The sequence below is a fragment of the Epinephelus moara genome, chromosome 21, assembly GCF_006386435.1.
Source record: "Epinephelus moara isolate mb chromosome 21, YSFRI_EMoa_1.0, whole genome shotgun sequence".
Lineage (NCBI taxonomy): Eukaryota > Metazoa > Chordata > Actinopteri > Perciformes > Serranidae > Epinephelus > Epinephelus moara.
In genome coordinates, this window is record NC_065526.1 from 29,419,809 (window position 1) to 29,436,558 (window position 16,750).

General features: G+C 40.2%; 1 protein-coding gene across 2 annotated transcripts in view; it reads left to right on the forward strand.

Annotated features, from left to right (window-relative positions):
* The window catches only part of LOC126383158 (contactin-associated protein-like 4), a 146,468-nt gene that overhangs the window by 94,400 nt on the left and 35,318 nt on the right, over positions 1–16,750 (forward strand). For both annotated transcript variants that reach the window (XM_050033605.1, XM_050033607.1), the window contains exons 11-16: positions 3,257–3,363; positions 5,320–5,439; positions 6,915–7,115; positions 10,839–11,001; positions 12,799–12,926; positions 13,486–13,656. In XM_050033605.1, coding sequence (XP_049889562.1) covers positions 3,257–3,363; positions 5,320–5,439; positions 6,915–7,115; positions 10,839–11,001; positions 12,799–12,926; positions 13,486–13,656 — 890 coding nt within the window. The remainder of the gene's footprint in view (positions 1–3,256; positions 3,364–5,319; positions 5,440–6,914; positions 7,116–10,838; positions 11,002–12,798; positions 12,927–13,485; positions 13,657–16,750) is intronic.

A 16,750-nucleotide genomic window follows, 5' to 3' on the forward strand; every position in this document is an offset into this window, starting at 1 on the left:
TTATCCCTCTCCTCCTCCTCCTCCTCCTCCTACACAGGACTGATGTCATGATGGTTACAGTATTATGATATTTATCTATAAATAACACAGAGCTTCAGTGAAGTCTCCTGGGAGCTGGATTCATTTAAAGAGCTTCTTCAAACAGTCTGGCAGCACTTTAGAAGAGCAGCTCAGTTCAATCAGAGAAGATCTGCTGCTGAGAGGAAGTGCAAGGATATTTTCTATTCAGCAGAAAACTTTTCTCCTTTTTATATAAAATGAAAGAAAGATCTAAAGAGAGAAAGTAATGAAATTATGCTTTTGATCTCTCTGAGGAAAGGTGAAAGGTGTTTCAAATTAATATTCTACACAAGTCATTCTCCATTCAGCGGCAAAATGTTGTTTTTTCCAAACCCGCCAACAACTTTATAAATACAAGAAATGATATCAAAAATGAAAGACGTTCTTTTTGACGTTCTATTCCTAAAGAACCTTGAAGATCTTCGCTAAAAGGTTTTTCCCTCCGTGAAATGGGAAGCTGCATTTCATAAGAGGCTCATTTAGTTTAATGAAGTAGTTTTGTCTTTGAAAGTTAGTGTGAGTTTGAAAGCATGGTTCCCCCAATCATCAGCATTTTTATAAGGATGAAGCCGATGATAGATGATATGTAACCCCAAAGTCAAGTTACATTCAGAGCTCTCGAAGATTTATTCTTTATTTATTTATTTTATTTAACTCCACACATTTTTCTTTTTCGTCAAATCCTGCCACCTACTCACAGTGCAACTCGAATCGCTGACAGTTTGGCCAGGGATTTAAGTGTGTTATGGTAGCAGCAGCTAATAAAGCCTCAAGTCGCTAGCCTCAATCAGAGATGAGAACTTCACACCCTGGTTTAGATTTTAGTCCTCCCAAGTGTATACTGACTCAAGTGACATCAACTTGTGTTGTAGTACTGCCACACCTCTAAATACACTTTGATGTGTCAAAACAGTGGAGCTCCACTTTAAGGATACATGAACTTGCCTGAATTACTCATTAAAGGAGATGTATGCAACATTCAGAGCATATTTGCCAAGGCTGTCTGCACACAGTTCTCAACATGGAGGTGGCTGAGCTGGCAACTGGCAGCTAACAATGCTAACAGTGTAAACAGACAATGGCCGCGTTTCCCAGTTAAGAGCGATCTTAAGACTTAAGAGCACAGTTAAGAACATCATTGGTAAGAAGGGACGCTAAGATACTAGTGTTTCCCAGATGCGTTCTTAATGCCCTTCTTAGGATCGCTCTTAGGATCGCTCTTATGATCGCTCTTTAAGAAGCTCTTAACAGGAGCTGGCCATTACCGCGGTGCTGAAACTAAATCAATTGATGTCAGGCAAATCGATCACCCACCACTTAATCAGCGCATAAGTCACACACAGCGCTGCTACCTAACGCACTGATTCCCTGCTGCTCGTGTGTATGTGTGTTCTAATAAAACTAAGACGATAAATACTTGTTAATGACCTATTTTCATGATGAAAACAAGACTACAACTAAATAAGAAGTAGTCTTGGTAAGAGCGATCTGGGAAACGCGTTTTTCTTTCACAGGAGGCTTAAAGGGATAGTGCACCCAAAAATGAAAATTCAGCCATTATCTACTCACCCATATGCCGAGGGAGGCTCAGGTGAAGTTTTTGAATCTTCACATCCCTTGCGGAGATCCAAGGGGAGAGTGGGTAGCAACATAACTCCACCTAATGGAGGCTGGGCGCCCCAGATTAAAACGTCCAAAAACGCATAATTGAAACCACAAAATATCTCCATACTGCTTGTCCGTAGTGATCCAGGTGTCCTGAAGCCCCGACATAAAAAGTTGTTTGTAAAAACGTCATTTGAACAATGTTTTTAGCCTCATTGTAGTCTGTAGCTCTAACTAATGTGTGTGCGCTTGCGCAAGACCGTGAGACATGGGCAAATGAGTTCAAATGATGTTTTTCCAAACAACTTTCTATGTCGGGGCTTCAGGACACTTGGATCACTATGGACAAGCAGTATGGAGATATTTTGTGGTTTCAATTATGTGTTTTTGGACGTTTGAATCTGGGGCACTGTAAGCCTCCATTAAGGTGGAGTTGTGTTGCTACCCCCTCTCCCCTTGGATCTGCGCAAGGGATGTGAGGACTTCACCTGAGCCTCCCTCGGCATATGGGTGAGTAGATAATGGCTGAATTTTCATTTTTGGGTGCACTATCCCTATAAGAGCGTTCTTAAGAAGCTCTTAGCGCTAAGAGCAATCTGTGAAACACGGCCAACTCCGTTCCACCACCGTGGGTTGGCACGGTGTTATCAGCCATAACCCCCATATAGGCGCAGTGCAGAGTAGCAGCCATTAGCCAGGGATACACATACACACTGGGTCTCACATCCACTGATATGCCCGCTGCATGGCTGGACCAGCTGCCACAACATGAAGCAGAGAAGCTGGATTACAACACACACAGAGGTAGCTTGACTTCATTCTCTGCTCAGGACACCATTACTGCTGCTCTATTAATGCTCTGAATGTCACATGCAGCTCTTTTAAACTTCTTGATTACTTGTAGTACAATATGTGGTATAGTCTGGTTTCTGTCATTGTTTTTATTCTGTAGACGCATGCGGAGAATTGGAGGCAAAACAAGGCCTCATGGTTAGCAGTTTTAGAGGAGAATCATTCTCTGGGGCAACAGCAAATAGGTCCAGTAATTGAGCAAATATTGAAATACTCTGTAAATTGACTGTACATTGATTGCAACAATATATTCCTTTTCCCTATTAGTATTTGCCTTTTCGACATTCTACATGTAACATCCAGATGATTCTATGAACCATGTAAATGCTTCAATAAAACCTATAACTGCAAAGATACCCTCCTTAATATTTTTACAACACCTTCAGATTAAACAGTCATTACTCTCAGCTCACTGTGCATGTTTTATAACTCAACAGAAATCATAGTTGCCGGGAGGAACTTTGTTTGATTGGGCTTTATGAGAAAATCAGGCAGTGTATGTTTAATTTTGGTATCCATAATCTATGTGTGCAAATGAAGCAGGTGTATCCAGTTAAAAACCCCTTTTAGTCAGAAGTGAATCAGCTAGAATATAAATGAGAATTTCACATAAAAGATTTACTCCTGATATTAAAAAATAAGAGTAGTGTTTGCCCTCTCTGTTATTTGGCAGCACATGAAACCACCCTAAAACTTGTTAATATATTCTCAAATTGTGCTTCATCTCTCTTTCTCTCAGGTGTTCTCCCAGCCGTTGTGAACATGGCGGCCGCTGCAGTCAATCCTGGACCGTCTTCCACTGTAACTGTTCTGTAAGCGGCTACAGCGGAGCGACCTGCCACAGCTGTAAGTCACCTGTCAAACATCAGCACATGGCCACAAAACCAAATGAAGAAAGGCACAGATAGACAGGGAGAGAGGTGAGACGGGGCAGATGAGATGAAAATTAGGACTGTGTGTGAAACAATAATTAAGATTTTTTTCCCCCTCCTGCATAATTTAAACTCAGAGGCAGTGCAAACAGAGAGATAGGAAATGATATGAAACATCTTGTGGTACAAACCCATTAAAACATATTAACACATTAAACAAAGATAATTACATTCAAGTTTGTTTGTATGGCACATCCTAAATGACATCATACATAAAGTGCTTCATACATTTTGCAATAAAAACACTGACTAACCAAACAAAATTATGTAGTTTTTTAGTCCTGCTATTTGTGTGATTGAATGGAGGACATATCATTTTTGTTATTATTGTTATTATTGATGTTATGTAGGGTACAATATTACTTGCATTTACAATGTGTGAGAGCAAAAGAGTGTGTTTCTTGATTTTTTGTTTACATTGTAGCCTGTGCACATTTCTTTAGAGATAATTCCGATTCTTTAAAACCTGGATCTGTGGCCATTTATCTATTGGCAATAAAAAATATCTTACTCAACAAGTTCATTACTGAGATCGTAAAAACGAGGCAACTTTGCTATAAAGAAGTTGAAGGGGCAAGAGACATAAGCAGTCAGACGATAAAACAGGTTTTACTGTGAACAAATCAACAGTTGAACTTATTTGGAAGAAATAAAAATTGTAAGATTATTACCCAAACTGTCCGTTGGTAAACGTCTATCACAGTTTACGGGCCAATTATATGATTCAAATTTGACCTTTTGTACTGACCGTACTTGCATCATGCACAGTTTTTCTGTGCAGTGACGGAATACTGCCAAATTTGGTTGAGTGCTCACTTAGAATTTTAGCTTCAAATAATAAGGTTCTACGGGTTACGCTCATTTTGTCTACAACCTGACCTTTTGCATTTCTTACTTTATTGGATTTTGTTGAGGCATGTCACCATGTTCCCACATCACAGTGAGCAGTTTGGTGAGTAAGCATGAAGAATAGAAATTATGGCCCAAACTACAAAAATAAAACCACAGTTTTCATAAACTGGAATCAGCCTTTAAAGAGACCATTTCCTGTGAGCTATTTGTGGTAACTGCACCTCCTTCCTATCCAGTGGTTACAGTATGTGAGTGATATGATGAAGGTTAATGAGACTGTAGCTGTGACTAAGCTGCCAAACACTGAATGCATAAATAAAACCTCAGCAGTGAGGTGAGCATTGGTGAGATCTACCAGTTCTGTACCAACTCCCTCGAGTCAAATCCTTGAAACCAAAAGAGAAGAGTTTCCCACACGGTTCACCTCTGGTCTCATTTTTATTGCTGACGATTCTGCGAAACCTTTTTCTAACCAGCTGAGGGAATGTGATGAATAAAAGGCCGTTGGCTGTGGAGAAGAAGAGAGATAAACAGGTGAGCAGAGTGTGGGAACCTTCAGATATGGATTTGACTTGAAGGGCTTGATTCTTTGATTGCAGAGGATGCACTGGTGTGTGTGTGTGTGTGTGTGTGTGTGTGTGTGTGTGTGTGTGTGTGTGTGTGTGTGTGTGTGTGTGAGAGGCAAAGGGAGGAGGGAGGAAGACTTATGGAGACAGCGAGGAAGAGGCAGGGCTGATAAAGGTCTAAAGTTTTATTTATGGAGTCTTTGTACTCCCATCAGTCATTACCCTCCTCTCCAGTTGGATCAGTCTTCACTTTATGGGACGCTGCTGCAGAAATAAAACTTCACATGATTCTCTTCACTCTGGTTATGAGACGGTGATTCAATGGTGGCAGCGCCCATAATCCTCCACAGTGTGTAATCATCATCCCCTCACAGCTCCTGTGTGCGTCTGCCAGCTGATGTGTTGATGTTGATGTGATTCATGTTGAGCTGATCTCATTATTTTCCTCCCAGCTGTGTACGAACAGTCCTGCGAGGCGTACAAACACAACGGCAACACGTCGGGACATTTTTATATCGACGTGGACGGCAGCGGACCAATCAAACCACAGCTGGTCTACTGCAACATGACAGGTGATGCACACACACACACACACACACACACACTCTACCCTCCTCCTCTCATCATCACTCACATTTTTATGATTAAAATTTACATAATTTTAAATGATGATGCTCCTGTCATTAGCTCTGATCCACTTTATCTTCTACCCCTCATTTTTCTTCTGTCATGTCATCAGTTTAATATGAATAATAAGGTCACTGCTTCACATCATTTGTGTACGTGTATAAATCTTAATAAGGATAATATGCTGTTTTTTTGTTTTCTGTCACTCTCTGTTTCTCTTTCTCTCAAATTTAAGTTCAGAGCTGCTTAAATTATGGCAGAGTATACAGTACAGCCCTGTCTATAGTTACACTATGTCCAGTCAGTGTGCTGTACTTCTGGGGACATTTTGGTCCCCAGATTTTGCTGCAGAGTGAGTGCTCTTCACTGTTACGCTGCTCTGTGGCACAGGCAGCTGCAGACACATCACAGGGGAGAAGAGGCTTTGCCCCATAAGGCTCCAAAATAAGAAGGCCTTCTGCCTTCTGTGTGGAAGTGGTGAATTTACAGTTCACAGCAATTTAATACGATACAGTCTCTGGCTTTTGTTTTATATCTAGTGTTGGTAAAAAATATTGCACATGTCCGATCCGTCATCAGCATAGTTTGCTTGTTTGTGATTGCCACTGTCACACTGAACGTCACACCAAACCTCTGTTAGACTCTTAAACTCTATGTGGAAAAAAGGGAACAAATAGTAAAATATTGGTATTGAACAGCCAAATCTGATTCGACTGACATAATTCTGAGTTGGGTACAGGCCTAAAGATCAGACAGAAGACATAGCTTGGCATTTTGGAAAATACTGTAACCACCACTTTCATATTTGCTCTGTAAAAAATGGAGCTAGAGCCAGGAGGCAATTAGCTTAGCTTAGCTTAGCTTAGTTTAGCCCAAAGACCGGAAATGTAGGAAAACAGCTAGCCTTGTTGTCTCCAAAGTTGAAAATTACACTAACAGCACCTCTAAAGCTCACCAATCACCACATCATTTCCCGTTTGTTCAATCAATACAAAAAAATTAAATACATAGAATGTGTCAGTAAGTTAGCTTTAAATGTGCAGGTAGCTGTGTTTTGGGGCTAGTTGTTTACCTCTGTTTCCAGTCTTTGTGCTATGCTATGCTAAGCTAAGCCAACCACCCACTGTCTGTAGCTTCATATTTTAAGTACAAATGTAAGAGTCGTATCAGTTTTCTCTAAGAAAAATAATAAGCCTGTATTCCAAAATGGCAAATTATCCCTTTAAGTTTGGGTGCCAGAGCAGCAAAGATGACATCTAAAATGTGGTTTACCTCTCTGTGCAATGACTGGGTAATGGCTGCTTTTGCAAAGGCAAGGGTATGATACAACACATATTCTGTAAATGGGAATGAATAATTACTAAATGCAATTAATCAATAGTAATTAATTAGTAACCCATATCTATTTATCCCCTACCAGAGGAGAACACATGGATGGTCATCCAGCACAACAACACAGAGCTGACCAGACTCCGACCGTCTCCAGATGGGAACCAGCATTCAGTTCACTTTGACTACTCGACTGAAGAGGAGCAGCTATTGGCCGCCATCAGCCAATCAGAATACTGCGAACAGGAACTGTCCTACCACTGCAGGAGGTCCCGCCTCCTCAACACTCCAGGTAAGGGCCTGTTCAGGAAAGGTTTGCTGGATATATCCTCATTTACTGTCTTAACAGTCCAGGGCCAAACCAGGTATTCAAACTAGTAACTTTAAAGGAAAAGTTCGACATTTTTGCTTTCTCAATCTGAAAAGATTGACACTAATCTCAAGCCTGTTTCAAGCGACAGCCAGCAGCCATTTAGCTTAGCTTAGCACAAACACTGGAAACGGGGGGAAACAGCTAGCCTGCCTCTGTCGAAAGGTTACAGAATCTACCAGCACCTTTAAACCTCACTAATGAACATGTTGTATCTTATTTGTTTAATCCGCACAAAAACTGGAGTGTAAAAATTATGATTTGATGTTTGACAGGTGTTCTGTGCCAGACTATTTCTTTACTGGGACAAGTAACTTCCTGGAGTTTTTCCTAGTTGCATGGCTACTGCTCAAAGCCAAAAAATAATGTGCCACATAACCCCAACCAAAATAGCAAATTGTCATTTTTACACTTGGTTGAATATGTGACAATAAGACTTGTAAGCTTTGGAGGTGCTAATTGGCAGATTTTATTACTGTTGGACAGAGACAGGGGAGCTGTTTCCAGTCTATGTGCTAAGCTAAGCTAACCAGCTGCTAACAGTAGCCTTATATTGAATAGAAAGATAAGCACATTGTGCTGTTTTTTTTTGGCACATTTGGTGATTTACTCTGGAAAATGACAGACTATAGATGATTCTTAATTTCTTATAACTTTATATTTTAACAACTTGAATCATGAACTCTACTGAAGCCAAAACTTAATTTTATTTTATACTGTCTTTGTGATTTTATTTAGAAAGTAGATCTAATTTTAAAAAAAATCTTCTCTAATCTGAATCCCTTTAATCTTTTCTTTGTGAGCACTCTAGTGTTTTTTTTCCTCCCTTTTCCCTCAATACCTCTCAAGTGCACATTTAAGAGAAGACTGTAAACAAGACGTTGTCTTTAATAGACTTGTTGGGTTAAATAAAAGTTAACATAAGCTTGGTTAAGCCGGCACTCTTTAGCTGGGATTCTTTCTCGACCAGAAAGAACAAAATCATTACAATCTGCAGTGTGGTTTCAGGGATTTTCTTCTCTTTCACAGATGATTCAGACAAATTGATCATTCAGGATTTGTTTAATTCTTCCTCCTTGTAATGAGTCAGATCAGTGTTTTCTCTGTTTTAGTCATGTGTCTTTTGTGCTAGTATTGGCTCACAGTGAGTATTAGCAGAAGAGGGAAAAAATCACTTTGATCACCAAGTTCTATTGAATTTCTCTTGGTAGCAGTTAATCCAGCAGTGTACACCTTCACGCAAGTCTATATACAATAAAAACATTCAGTTTGAAGAGACAACACTAGACACATCTGTGAGCAGTACGGCTCTATAGGTTTTCCAGATGGTTGGTCCACCACTTCGGTTCAGACAGAAATATCTCAATTGGATGGATTGCTATGAAATTTTGTACAGACTCTCATGGTGCCGAGAGGGTCACCTACTGACTTGGTGATTGTTACCTGACTTTTCCATTAGGGCCACCATGTGGTTGACGTTTGTGTTTTGAGTGAAACGTCTTTAATCTATCAGATGATGTGCCATTAATCAGGTTCAGACATTCATATCCCTCTCCTGGGGAATTTTTTGATCCATTGAGTTTGACCAGCTCTTTGGTTTATGAACAAATATCTGCAAAGTCTAGTGATCTCTCAATTAGTCCACTACTTTGGTTCCCACTGAAATATCTTAATAACTGTTAGATGGATTGCCATCAAATTTTGTAGAAACATTCATGTCCCCCAGAGGATGAATTGTAAACTATGGTGATCCAATGACTTGTCATCTAGCACCATCATCAGGTTTAAATTTGTTCAGTACTTCCCATCAGCTTCAGCTCTACTTTGCGTTTAGTGCTAATGATTAAATGATAGCATGCTAAAATGCTAATTTCAAATCGTTAACATGGCAACCATTGTATCTGCCAAATATTGGCATTTTTGCATTTTCATTGTTAGCATACTGATGTTAGCATTTAGTTCAAAACTCTGCTCAGCCAACCGTTTTGTTGATACCATAGACTGTAAAAATAATGGGGGTAGCTACCATGACATCACCCCTTGAATTCAGCGCTTTGGCCATCCCCATCTTGGTATTTTGAAAAATTCATCCCCCATACAGTGTCATGAATGTTGAAAGTAGCTACAGAGAGCAAAACTGTATTTTGTACCAGTCTGTAAACATGTGTATTTCTGCTGTAAAGTTGAGTATTTCGACGTTGGAATCTATGGGGATTAACCGGCTTCCGGCTTCAAAGAACTGCATTTTTTGGCACCTCCACGTCTCTGCTGGGTTAATGCAGCATGATTGTTATGCATATTTGAGCAGAATATAATGCTGAAACAATTAGTCAAGTAATTGATTAGTTTATAGACAGTAAAAGTAATTGACCACAATTTGGATAACCAGTTAACATTTGAGGTACTTTATCAACTATACAGCTACTGGTTGCAAAGACACATCCTCAAAGTTTCTCTCTCCGGTGGAACTACAAGACTCTATAAAAAAGAAATTTGATTGGTTAAGCAACTTTTTGGGGGTGGGTAATAAAATGATGGATGAAAATAGTGAAAGTGGTCGAGAAGGAAGAATGGGTAGGGAGATAGAAGTTCCATTATAAACCCCCCTGCTGCTCTCTGGGAAAATAAAGAAGTGCTGACTCAACAGAGACCTTTCCAATCACCTTCTCTCACTCCTCCCCACCTACGCACTCTCACAATGCGAAAAACATTTTTCACCGTATACTATCATTTCCCTCCATCCAAAAACAATATATTCAGTGTTAGGGGTAGCAGCTGGCAAACATCCCCCAGCTTCAAACACTGGATTCATCTTGCGAGACCGAGAGATGGGGGCTCTATCCAGACAGCACTCAGCTATTTCCTCACAACCCTGCTCATCTCAGGACACAATACGGCTCACAATATTTCCATAGAAAGTGAATCTGTATAACTTTTGTGTCCTGCAAGCATCTTTTGGTTGATTATGGACGAGGGCAAGCGTCTGCAGTTCTGTGCAGTTTTGTGAGTAATGGTCTCAGATAGGGCTGCGCAATTAATCGAAATATCAAAACAGCAATACACCCAAGTGCAATATCCAAATTGCAGGAGCTGCAATTTTTTGATAAAGGTGAAATGTGTCACAACATACCAATATAGATGAAGCATTGTGGTCCTACAGAGATGCTCCAGCCTACAAATTATATTCCAGACATAAAGGAACATGCTAGTTTGGTATAAACCCCAGCAAAAACTACATCACCATCATTTTATTTTATTTTATTTTACTTTTTAATAAAAAATGAAATGCAAAAATTGTAGGGAAATGGGGTGAATTTTTGCTGTTGTTTTTGTTGTTTGAGATCTATTTTTTTTTTAATTTAAAATGTTTTGTTTTGCTAGGGTTGAGCGTAACTAAGTACATTTACTTGAGTATTTCCATTTTATGCTGCTTCTACTGCACTACATTGCAGAGGGAAACATTATACTTTTTACTGCCCTGCTTTTTTTTTTTATAACTTTTGTTATGTTTTGTTATGATGTGTTATAGATTAAACGACCCAGCAGTATATAAAGTATTTAAAATTAGCTCCACTTTTAAACACTAGAACTTTGTTTGACATGCTCTCGGAAATTAGGGTGTGTTTGCTTGTGTGTTTGTTTCAGAGGGCTCTCCGTTCAGCTGGTGGCTCGGTGGTCCCGGTCCTGGTCGTGTCCAGACGTATTGGGGCGGAGCTCAGCCAGGCAGCCAGCAGTGTGTCTGCGGCCTGCAGGGTGACTGTGTGGACCCACAACACTACTGCAACTGTGACGCTGACCGCATGGAGTGGTACTGAACATTATAAACATATATATAGACATAGTTATTATTACTGTATAAGCAAAGATTTGTGCCTTTTTACTGTCTTTATGTGGGTCACAGGTATGGGCTTAAATCATTCAACAACTCCTGATTAGTTTGTCATAGAGGTGATAATTTGCTCTTGTCATTTGTGTGACCACAGGTAATAGACTGCACAGTTTTGAGAGATCTGCTTTGTGGACTTGATTCTAGTTTGTCTTTTTAACTTTTAGTTGCAGTCCATTTAGAGACATTTAATTCAGCTTTATTGCCTATAATTATGCACACATGGGGGCTTAAAAAACAGAAGCCCACAGCAGTGTGTCATGTTACTAAGTTAATCAAGACAAGCGGGACATCCTTCACCTGACGAAAACAGACTGAGCCTGCAAAGTAAAGATTTCACTCCTACACTGGAGGAGCTGGATAGCTTTTCATCCAGCAACATGATTGGCTGTGACCAGATAAGATCAGAGGAAAATAAAGAAACAGATCTGGCCTATTTGATTTAAAGTTGTTGCATTATAAAATGCTGCTTATTTTGACACAGTTTAAAATTAAAGTAGATAAAACATGCAACAAGTAATTTACAGCAGAAAAACGATACATCACATAAGTGAAAATAGTTGAGACACATAATCAATTGCAGATTTAAAAGTTGGTCATTGATTGGCAATCCTAATCAGATGTAAATTAATCATTGACAAAAACTATGATTTTGCTTTTGTATATTGGAACTTATATGAGCTGGCGACCCATACCCCTTTAACTTGAAAGACATTTGTCCAAAAAGAAAAGGATTTTTTTGACCATCGTTATAGGTTGACCGATCCTGCTCTCTTCATCACACCATAGTTCCTTCTTTCAGCCATCTCTCAGTCCAAACTGTCAAACTGTTCAGTGCTGACACTGTTTTTACAGACCATTCATCAGATCCTCAGAGTGCTGTGAGAATATGCCGCTCGTTTCCAGTCCGGGAAAATTCTCACCTGACAACAAGATTGACACAAAGATTATCAGAGGCGCATAGAGCTGAACATTGGTGTAAATGGACAGGGCTGCACACTCAGCTGTCCATCGGGAGTGCTCTTTTGGAAACTAGCTGTCACTGAAATTGGCATCGATGGAGTGTTGAGTGTCAGCATGGCAATGATACGATCTGGCTCTCCATGAAAATGTCCTCCTGGAAAATTGCCTAAAAGGCTGCACAGGTTGCATCAGCTCGTTAAAGTACTACTGTAATTTAGCAGAGCAATTTGCTGCCGTGTTTCTATAAACAAATAAGCAAATAAGCTATAGATTGTTTACACTAATACTTCATCATCTCATTGTCCTTCTGTTTTCTCTTCTGCTGCAATTTCTGTTTCTTTGCTTTTCATGGCTCCCTCCCTCTCTCCTCCTCCTCCACCTCCTCTCTCATCTTCTGATTCTCCTATTCCTTCTTCTTCTTCTTAATTTATTCCCCTTTTCTTCTCCTCCCTCTTGTCTATTGCTTCTCCTCATCTTGTTTCTTCATTACTCCTTTTTCGTCTTCCTCCTCCAATTTTTATCTTTTCCTCTTGTTCTGCACTCTTCTTCGCTTTGCTTCTTCATCTCTTCCTCTTCCTTCTTCTTCTTTATCTCTTCCCTTCCTTCTCCTCTTTGTCCTTAATGACCTTCTCGTCGATTCTTTCTCCCTCTGTCCTTGTCTTCTTCTCCTTCTTTCCATTCCGCCCCTTGATCACTTCCTTTTCCTCCTGCTCCTTTATATCTGTTATATCTACCTTCCTCCTCCTCCTGCTGCAGGACTGAAGACTCTGGCTTGCTCACCCATGAGGAGAGCCTCCCTGTACGTTCTCTCGTGCTAGGTGACATCCAGAGACCGGGGTCAGAGGCCGCCTACAGGGTGGGACCGCTCCGTTGTCATGGAGACAGTAAGTCCAGTTCTGGTTGCCTGGTTACACATGATGGAGAGATGACCAAAATCTTCCTATTCTGGAAAATACTTAAAAACTTAATCAGCCAGTGATTTTAAATCAAGCAGCAAATAATAACTCACTGTTTCTGAGAGACTAATTCCTCATAGGTCTACTGTTAATATGGAAATAGAGGATTTGGAGTTTAATGTGGTAAATGTATTCTCCTGGGTACAGTACCTCAACGTCTAGATGCTAATTATCATTAGCAGAACTGTTGCTAATGCGTATTTCCTTTTAAGTTTTCACACTCTAAACCTCCCTTCTCATTAAATGCATTACAAGGTAAAACAAAGCCTGCTGTTTTTCTTCAATTATTCGTAATTACAGCCGTTCTATTATCTACCCGAGCAGATAGATAAATAAATGTTTGGCATGATTAATCAAGCAAGACCACACAACAGAAATCATACCCTTGTGTAAGCTCATTATCGGAGTGTGTTGCCTCATTTGTTTGCTGCGTGATTTCCATTTAAAGATCTTGACAGTATATTTTCTTTTTTTCTTTTTTTCTCAGAGAACTTCTGGAATGCTGCGTTCTTTGACAAGGAGACGTCGTACCTCCACTTCCCCACCTTCCACGGAGAGCTGAGCGCAGATATCTCCTTTCTGTTCAAAACCACGGCCTCCTCTGGTGTGTTCCTGGAAAACCTGGGCATCAAAGACTTCATCCGGATCGAACTGAGCTGTGAGTAGGAGCTGCAGGGTGAAGATTTAATCCGGATAAGACTGATGTGTCAGTGAAACCTGGAAGTCAAAGCCTTAATCTGGATCCGTGTAAAACCTAGAAGTTACCCACATAATCTGTATCAAACTATCCTGGAGGGAAAATATTGTTTATTTTAGGTTGAACTCGGCTGTCTCTACCTTACTGTCCTGATTTAAACTGTGAATGTCATACAAAGTTTAACAGCTCAGGGAAGCTGGGAAGCCTTTCCACAAATTTTCTGTACCTGGCTGCAGGGATTTGTTCCCATTCAGCCACAAGAGCATTAGTGAAGTCATTCACCGATGCTGGGTGATTACACTCGGCTCTCAGTCGGTATTCTCATCCCAAAGGTGTTGAATGGGGTCGAGATCAGAGCTCTGCACGGGCCAGTCAAGTTCTTCTGCACCAAGGTAGAGAAAACATTTTTTTTATGGGGCTGTTTCACACTGAAGCCCACGAAAAATAAAATAAATGGAATAATAAATCTGAAGTAAGCACTATCATATTATAAAGAATAGTTTAAATTGAGTTTAAGTAAGAACACTCAATAACGTAGCTAATCTGCTTCATCAGGACTTTTTTGTGTTGGGTGAAATCACCTTTTTCTAAAGCCCCATTTCCACCAAGCAGTAACGTTCAGTCTGGTACACTTTTATTCCGTTTCCACTGTGAAAAGTTGTGGATGGTACCAATGGGACCGTTCCGTACCGTCCCCATTTTTGGTTACCCCATCTGTTGGGGTACCTAGCACACAGATCTAAAGGTGGAGCTGTGATCTAATTGAATAGCCTAGATCACATCTTTAACAGACAGGTGCTCTTGAAAGCTCTGTCTATTCGCTCGGATGATGTTCACCCACTCAATTCTGAGTATAGGCTCCTTCCTTCCTTGTGTGTCCCACGGGCCAATAAAAACAGGTACAAATACTCTTTTATTCCTGTGGGCTAACTGCAGCCTGTTTAATTTTGTACAGAAAATGTCAGCGTGTAACTCGACGATAAAGGAGGTGTAGACTTCTATCTGTCAACGGTAATGAGGAAATACAGCGAGTGCTGGACGGAGCAGTGAGTGAAAACAACCCCGCCCACATTTAAGGGTATGGTTTGCAGTGGAAACACTGGGGTCGAGGTACCATGTCTGAAGGGTTACTTTTGGTTCCAAAGGTACCATACCGAAAATGTTTAGTGAAAACTGGCCTTAACTGACCCACGGCCTATAGACGGTGGTCCAGCAGGAACATTTTGACTGATTGCAACACAAACTTTTCATAAAGACTGACAGCTCAGGGAAACAACTAGCCTGGCTCCATCCAAATTGAGAAAAAGAAAAACAATACAAGGGTCTAAAGTGGCATAATAAACAAGTTGAGGTTTGCATCTTTAACCTGAATAGAGCAAGAAATGTAAAATGGACACAAGTTTTTTTGGTAGGTGTTGCAACCTACTCTTCTTTTCTTCACTTTAGGTTTCTGTTTTCATTTCTCTGACAATATTTATTGTCTCAGCTCTCTTTTCTGCATAGCTTTCTAGCTGTTGCCCACAGTGCATATCATTTAGAATATGACAGCAATAACCTAGAGGGTATATTTGACTTTATGGGTCCCACAACATCGTTGCGGGGTAGCTGTTATAACTGCACAGCCCTCATTGGTGTGTTGTCATTTAAAATATGGCTGAAATACCCACAGGGGTGTTCTGTACTATGCTTATGGTTATGCGGCTCGGTATGAGATACGTGTTTATAGTTTGGTTTAGTTTGCCATTTTTGCATCGTGCTGCATTTTGCATTTTCTTTGAAATGGGATTTGAACGGGGGGCACAGAGAATCTAATACAGGGACACTGCCGCACCAACAGCCTCTCTCCTCGGGGAAATCATTGTCAGCGTGGTTGTTCCAGCTCTGAATACTGCTGCTCTGTTGTCGGCATCCTCAGAGAACAATTTCTAAATGAAGTTACCGTATGATGCTGGGATATTGTTTCATCTTGTTCTCGTGCTCTCAGAATAATACATCCTCTCCTTCCCGAACATGAACGATGAAGGATAAGACGCCTGTAGTCTCCAAAATCGACTCTTTTTGTTGGAATGAACATGACAGAAATTTTGTGATCTAAGCAGATCACTTGACAGGAGGAACAATAGAGAGCCAACGTTAAACTGTTCTGCTTCTATGGTGAGAAAACCGCATTCAAAATCTCTAATATTGCTACTAATTTAAAATCCAGCCTTGGAACAGAGAATTTCTCAACAGTCTGTTATGTGGCTCGCCTCACATGTCTACAATTGGCAGATTTTTGAAAAACAAACTCATATCTTTGTTTTTCAAATGCCTTTTATGAACACTATTTCCCATAAGTCCCGGATATTCATGAGCAAATTGTTGGCTTGACAAAAGAAGTGAGTCCATGGCCATGTTTGTAGTGACAGCAGAGGACTGAACACTGTAGAAGTCTTCAGACAAGAGTTTAAAGCTTTAAAATTGATTAAAACTGACTTTAGAGGAGAGTGTTGGGGAATTTTATGGATATAGACAAAACAAAATTATGTTGTAATAAGTACCCGCGCAGCTGCACTTGTATTCTTTTCATGGGAGCTGTAATTGTTGTTAAACTTTGTTAAAATCACAAGGTGAATCAAGGCCTGAACTTCTTACAGCACCTGCTACAGTGGATACAGATTTGTATGAACATGTTTCTGAGATAGATGAAAGAAATGCTGCATGAGATATTGCACTGAGTCACAGAAGCAAGTGGAGAATGAAATGAGCAGGACTGCTGTATGACAGTATTAGATTTCCTTGATTGTGTATTGTGGGAAAGTATTTCACTCCATTCAATCACTGAATTAGCCATCAGAGGGCATTTCCAGCAAATTACTTATTTTATAAACTGTTTCAGGATTGAATAAGACAAAGTTAGTATGACCATGATGTCTAATCTATTAACTAAATTTCAAGATTGAAGGTAGCCTGATGATTTACTTATTAAATCCTGGCTCACTCCACAATTCTCTGTTGATTTGCCTCTTTTGTTTTCCTCTCTGCGGCCATCCTCTCCATAAATCATACCTTTACC